The 6487-nt window shown below is 53.2% G+C and overlaps 1 protein-coding gene across 8 annotated transcripts; it reads left to right on the top strand.

Annotated features, from left to right (window-relative positions):
• The first annotated feature begins 258 nt into the window (after nt 1-258).
• Nucleotides 259-6191, top strand: IFI27 (interferon, alpha-inducible protein 27). Of its 8 annotated transcripts, none has more exons than XM_011991720.1 (6): nt 281-323; nt 1148-1287; nt 1423-1425; nt 4362-4387; nt 5280-5441; nt 5937-6191. In XM_011991720.1, exons 5-6 carry the CDS (start codon nt 5303-5305, stop codon nt 6020-6022), a joined length of 225 nt encoding a protein of 74 aa, XP_011847110.1. In that variant the 5' UTR covers nt 281-323; nt 1148-1287; nt 1423-1425; nt 4362-4387; nt 5280-5302; the 3' UTR covers nt 6023-6191. The 8 variants fall into 8 exon arrangements, with proteins under 8 accessions (XP_011847106.1, XP_011847105.1, XP_011847104.1 ...); XM_011991721.1 differs by having other exon boundaries at nt 287-323; nt 1182-1287; XM_011991716.1 differs by lacking the exon at nt 1423-1425 and having other exon boundaries at nt 259-287; nt 1182-1287; nt 4358-4387.
• The last annotated feature ends 296 nt before the right edge of the window (nt 6192-6487 follow it).

The raw sequence follows: 6487 nt of genomic DNA, 5'->3' as shown, positions 1-6487 counted from the left end.
ACTTCTTTATGCGTAGAGCACACTCCCATCTTGAATGAAATGACAAAGCATTTTATACTAACTGACAATGACTGATGCCATGGGCAAATCCTATTTCTCTAAATAACTGAAGTTTCCTCTTGACTGGCTATGAGGGGAGAAAGATGTCTGCAGTTTCGGTTTCCTGGAAAATGAAACCTATCTCATTTGTTGCCTGTGCCAAGGGAATGTGCTTCAGTCGGGGTGGAGCTGCTTAAAAGGCCTGAGATCAGACCCTTTGGGAACACATCCGAGCTTAAGACGGTGAGGTCAGCTTCACATTCTCAGGAACTCTCCTTCTCTGGGTAAGACTGGGAGCGCGGGCAGGAGCTACCCTTCCCGTGGCCCCGAACTTGGGTGGGCTGTGGGCTCAGGGAGCAGAGGGGAGGCCTTGAACATCCACTCTCTGCCCTGTCTTTTTGTTCTCATCAGGGAGCCTTGGGAGGGAAGGGACCTGAGCCCCATCTGTCCCTGGACTCTGGAATTTAAGGACAATTAGCTTTGTCCTTGCCCAGGTTTTCCTCAGGCCTTGAGGGCGGCTTGGGGTAAAGTGGGCAGCGGGGAGAGATAAGTGTTAGGAGGAACCAAGGCGGAGCCATTGCAAGTCCATGCCTGGCTGGGGTGTTGCTTCCCTATGGGAAGCCTCTGACCTGGAGCAAATCACTGAGCCAGATCACGTTCCCTCATCTGTAACATGCGGAGGGGGAGGGTCCCATCTTTTTCACATTAGTGAGGAGATTACATAAGAGCAGGCACCTCGCCTGCCATATATGCCTTAAAAATGCGGTTGGTTCTGATTTCCTAATTTTGGTGCCTTTTCAATTGCTCCATGGAGAGATACGGGAGTCCCAGAAGTGTCTAAGACGTTGGTGCTGGGACTTTCAGAAGAAAGAAAGCAGCCCCCCTGGGGAAATAAAGTTCCTCAGGGCCCTGATCTAACACAGGTCCTTTGTTAGCCCCAACTCCTCAACATGCCTCCCTCCCTCACGCCAGGATCCTTTCCAGGCCTGCTGCCCCACAAGCTCAGAGCAGCCTCCCCAGCCCCCTGGAGCTCCTCACATTTTTCAGGACAGTGGGAGGCAAGCCAGGTTGTGCCCATCCCGTCCTCAGAGCTCCATCCCTTCGGCAGGTCTGGCTGAAGTTAAGGATCTCTTACTCTCTAGGCCACGGAATTAACCCGAGCAGGCATGGTGGCCTCAGCTTTCACCTCATCAGCAGTGACCGGTGTGGCCAGGGTGGCCTCTGGCTGTGCCGTAGTCTTGCCCCTGGGTGAGTGTTCCTGGGAGGGGCTGGTGCTGGGGGCGAGGAGGCAGCTGGGGAGGGCAGGGGTCTTGTCCAGGGACCTGTGGGAGAGAAAATGGGGGGACACCCACAGCCTTGCTGCCCTGCCCTGTCCTCTCACAGCAGGTATCCACCGTGACTTTCAGTCTGGGAGGGGGCCCGGGGCAGGCAGACTCTGGCCGGGTGCCCAGCCCTGGGTGTTCCCCAGGTCCTCTCCCCTCTGGGCCTGGGCCTCCTGCCTATCTGGAAAGGGTCTATCTACCACTGAGTCCCACTCTCTTCAGCTCTCCCTTCCCCCAGATTTACCGTCAGAATTCATCTCCTTTAGTTTACCTTGTCAACAGGGCCCCTGTGTCCTGCGGGATCTCACATCCAGAGTATCGATTTTAACAAGATTCTTTAGCTCACTTTTTTCACTGGTTTCTGGGAGATCTCTTTCTAGTCTTATTTATTCTCATTCTTCTTCCTTTTCACCCTCAATTCCCCTCCCTCAAAGTCAACCTTTCTAATATATTTAATGTGTGTCTGTTTTTCACATGTATTTTTGCAGAACGGGAATTGTGTTTTGTTTGCATGCGTTTTAACTGACATGCAGGATGGTGTGCTGTAGATCCCATTCTATTGCTTTTTTCCACACTGAGAACCATAAGCTTGAGATCCATCAGTATCATTTGGTGAGCATCTAATCCTGGCCTCTACCTGCTGACAAGTGCTCCTCTGCGTGTATCCACTGCCCTTTACCTTTCTGTCTCCCTGGGTGGACATTCAGGGGTTCCCCCAACTCCGCCAGCACAAATGGCATGGGCTTGAACGGGGGCACAGGGCCTCTGACTCCTACCCTGACTTCTGACCCCTGCCCCAACCTCTAACCTCTATTTGAGCCTGCACTCACCCTCTGCCGACCCTGTCATCCTCAGCTGCCCTGAGCCCCGACATCTCTATCCTCAGACGATTGCTGGGAGCACTGGAGGTTAGCTCCTTCATGCTGGGGTCCCTCACTGGCACCCTGTTTTGCAACTTGGAGGTAACTGGCCCTCAGCAACACACACCACTCTTTGGGCTCCCAACTCAGTACAGAGAAGTGTGATGAGCAAGTGAGGGCCTGGGCCACACCCAGCAGTCCTTTCTGTTTGTCAGAAATGCCGATGACTTCTCAGTTTAAGATCAAGCAATTCATAAAATTAAGGTAATAACAGCTCAACTTGAGCGAGCGCTTTTATGTTCTAGTCACTTACCCTAGCACTTGAGGTTTGTCAATTTGTTTAATTCTCGTAACAACCCCAGAGGAAGATAAGAAGATAATATTGTCCCTTATTTACCAACTGGGACAATTTACTGTTGTCCAAGTGCTCTGGGCAGCACAGAAGGGTGTGGGGGTGCTGCTTCCAAGCTTGGAACAGAAGGCAGAACAATGAACAATGATAAGAAGTATTAATAGGCCAGGCACAGTGGCTTACACCTGTAATCCCAGCACTTTGGGAGGCCAAGGAGGGCAGATCACTCGAGGTCAGGAGTTTGAGACCAGCCTGGCCAACATGGTGAAACCCTATCTCTACCAAAAATACAAATATTAGCCAGGCATGGAGGTGCATGCCTGTAATCCCAGCTACTTGGGAGGCTGAGGCAGGAGAATTGCTTGAATCCAGGAGGCAGAGATTGCAGTGAGCAGAGATTGTGCCACTGTACCCCAGGCTGGGTGACAGAGCAAGACTCTGTCTCAAAAAAAAAAAAAAAAAAAAGAAAAGAAATATTAATAGAAGTGGGAGAATAGAAATTGGAGGGAGGTCTCAGGGTAGGGCAGGTTCTGAATGGCACAAAATAATGGCTAGGCTACTCTGCCCTATGAATGCCCATCAGCTGAGCCTAACAGGCAGGCCCCCCCTACACACAGCAGCCAGTTCCTGAGGGCTTTTGTGTGTCAGGGTCCAGGTCTGCTAGGCTGCCAGCCATCTTGACATCACCTCTCCTGCCTGCCAATAAAACTGAACCTTCTAACCAGGTTATCCATTCCTGAGTCCCTGGGCTCATAACCCCTCCAGGTGGCCTTTCTGGTCACTCAGGGGTGTCTCTTTACTTCCTCCACCATCACTCTAAGGCCTCTCCCTGGGAGCTCGCTGAGCTCACTCCTGCACATCTGGCTATCTTTAGAACTCCTGGTCCCAAATTGCAGTTCTGGCCCCTCTGGCTGCTGGGGAAGAGAACCTCTGCCCGCTCCCCAAGGGCTCACCGTGTGGGGCAGCAAACCATGTATACCCAGTGCTGTGAGTGGCTCCAGTCATGGAGGAGCAAGGATGAGTTCTCCCTGGAAGAATCTGGGAGGGCTTCCTGGAGGAGGGAGCAATGGCATGGACCTTGAAGAGTCAGAAGCTTTCAATTCATTCCATTCAAGCATTGCTCTCACGTGGCATTCAAGCATTCTACAGTGCTTGCCATGACTCAGGCACACAGTGCAAAATGAAGCTCATCTTTCTCTACCATGAGGACTTATTACTATCTGAAGAGCTTTTTCTGGACTATAGGAGAAAGTCATGGTATCCCTCGCTAATAAACACTGACCCTGCTTCAAATGAGCTAACAGCCCTGCTCAGAGAGCATGACACCCATCCTGTTCACTTCTCCCTGCCCCGGTCAAACCACCAAGCCCTAGATTTCATTGCCAAGTATCCTGTATTTACTGGGAGCTGACATCACAGTAGCATGCCTTCCTAGTGATATCTATAAGATTTTGTTCATTTTTGTTCTGCTTTTCATTTGAACTAAACCTGGCTTGGGAGGCAGAAAAGAAAACGTCTGATTTCCCCCAATCAACCAACCAACCAACTTGGTCAGGGCCACGTAAATTCATTCAGGACAAGCGCTGGGGTCAAACCCCACGGTGATCCTCACCCTCCTCCAGAAATTCCACTTCCCAAAATGAAACAAAGAACGGTAGACAGGGGTCATCCCTTCCTGTGGCTCCCAACCTGGGGCAGCCCCTCCCGCTGGATGGGCAATTAGCTCAGAAAGTGGAGGGGAGGCCAGTGTGGATCTACTCACAGAATGTTCTTTTGGTTTCCAGGGAGGATTGCTACAGTCGTGATTGGAGGAGGTGAGTCTATGGGGAAGGGGCTCAAGTAACCACCTGCTCCTAGGGAGGTGGACTTGGGGAGCAGCTGGCCTTGTCCATGCCAAGGTTTCCCTCACGTGGGTGGTCAGGGGAGGAGGTGGAATGAGGGGCTAAGTATGAAACAAGGAGCTAGAAGTATGGCACTGGAAGCTGGAAGCAGGGACTTGGAGACTGGGAGCTGGAGCGTGTGTGGGCAGGGTGTGGCAGCAGCCGGCCAGAGGCCATTTCCCCTTTGCAGAACGTTCTGTGTGACCCTGAGCATGTCTTTGAACTCCTCTGAGCCCCTGTTTCCTCTCCAGAGAAAGGGCTAGCAATGCCCTTTCAGGGTTATGGTCAGGATTGCATAGGGTGAAACAATAGAAATTGAACACAGTAGACATGAAAGAGATGCCAGGGGCTCCCCTTGGTTTAGTTGCTTCCGACGTGCTCTGTGGCAACACCACGGAGCCCTAGAGCTGTCTCTTTGAGCCACTGTGAATGTGCCTCTTACATAATCTCCTGGGCAAGATCTGCTCCCCTAATGAGATTTGCGCCCCAGCAAAGATAAGAAACTTGGAAAGCACTCCCCTGGTCCAGCATTTGGCCAGGGCAGACACTGAGGCCCCGAGGACAAGTGGTTTTCCCAAGGAAGGTCCTGCTACCTAGCAGAGCTTCGCCCAGAGCCCTATGCCCAGTGGCCCTACTAGCTTTTCCCTCTACTTTCCCCGCCTGGCTGTGCTCCCCTTGATTTGTGCCTATTGGCTGTGCCCATAGTCTCTCCCAAGCTCAGAGTTCACCTCTCTCTCCAGATTCCCTGAGGTCCCCAAGCCTGACTCAGTGTATCTGGGGGGTCCCTTCTGAGCCCACGCACTGACCCAGCTCCTCTTCCCTGCAGTTGTGGCCGTGAAGGCTGTGCCCATGGTGCTCGGTGTCATGGGCTTCACTGCGACGGGAATCACCTCGTCCTCCATAGCAGCCAAGATGATGTCCGCAGCAGCCATTGCCAATGGGGGTGGAGTTGCCCCGGGCAGCCTTGTGGCTACTCTGCAGTCACTGGGTAAGTATCCTGGCAGGGCTGGCTGGGGAGGGCGATGAGGAGGGCAAGAGCCTCCAAGGACCCAGTCCCAATCTCAGTCCTATGGGCCTCAATTTCTGTTTCTCTGTCTCTCTCTATACATTCTCTCAGAATTTCTCTGAGGGAGATGGAGGAGGGAGGGAAGGAGCCCAAGCCAGGAACAGTGGGCCCAGGAAGACTCAGCCTGAAGCAGATTTGCTGGGTTACCTGGGGCATCTCCTCCCCTCTGGGGTACAGCCTCCTTCCCTGAAGAGTGAGGCTGCTTCCAGCTCTGGAGTTTACCATGGGAGTTCATGCCTGCAGCAGCCTCTCCCCAAACAAAGACCCCGAGGGTACTGGGAAACAGAGAGGGGAACTGGGTGGGGTCTCGAAGCCTCAGCCCCTCCTGAGGGTCACTGGAGTCTCTGACCCCACAGTCCTGCCCACAGAGCTTCCCGGACAGGCATGTCCCACACTGTTCACCCTGTTTCTTCCCAGGAGCAACTGGACTCTCCGGGTTGACCAGATTCATCCTGGGCTCCACTGGGTCTGCCATTGCGGCTGGCATTGCGAGGTTCTACTAGCTCCCTGCCCCTCGCCCTGCAGAGAAGAGAACTATGCCAGGGGGAGAAGGCACCCAGCCATCCTGACCCAGCGAAGAGCCAACTATCCCAAATATACCTGGGGTGAAATATACCAGATTCCGCACGCCCAGAGGAAAATAAGAAATAAAGATGAATTGTTGCAACTCTTCCCAGAACCTTTTTTTCTCGCTGGCTGTGGGGCAGGCCCAGCATACCTGGGGTGGGGAGGGGGCATGCTAGGCTCAGGAGTATCAGGAAATGCGTTCCTATGTTGTTTTGCTTCTTCTTTCCACACCCTCTATGAGCACATGCTGTGGTCCAGGCACTGGGCTGGGCCCCAGGGAACAGAGGGGACACAGCTCGGTCCCCTCGGTCCCCTCAATCCCCACAGCCAGCGACACTCACGTCTGCTGAAGGGATGGACCCACAGGCAGATGGCCATGGGCACTAACCTCTGATAAGTGC

Source organism: Mandrillus leucophaeus, unplaced genomic scaffold (genome assembly GCF_000951045.1).
Source record: "Mandrillus leucophaeus isolate KB7577 unplaced genomic scaffold, Mleu.le_1.0 Scaffold4, whole genome shotgun sequence".
Taxonomy (NCBI): domain Eukaryota; kingdom Metazoa; phylum Chordata; class Mammalia; order Primates; family Cercopithecidae; genus Mandrillus; species Mandrillus leucophaeus.
Note: the sequence above shows the minus strand (reverse complement) of the source record. Positions and strands in the feature narration are given on the sequence as shown.

Excerpts from the sequence above, each read along its gene's own strand:
- IFI27 (XM_011991716.1), top strand. The coding sequence starts at position 1,206 with ATGGTGGCCTCAGCTTTCACCTCATCAGCAGTGACCGGTGTGGCCAGG. Across the intron at positions 4,388-5,279 it reads TACAGTCGTGATTGGAGGAG|TTGTGGCCGTGAAGGCTGTG; the intron begins GTGAGTCTATGG and ends TCTTCCCTGCAG. Across the intron at positions 5,442-5,936 it reads GGCTACTCTGCAGTCACTGG|GAGCAACTGGACTCTCCGGG; the intron begins GTAAGTATCCTG and ends GTTTCTTCCCAG.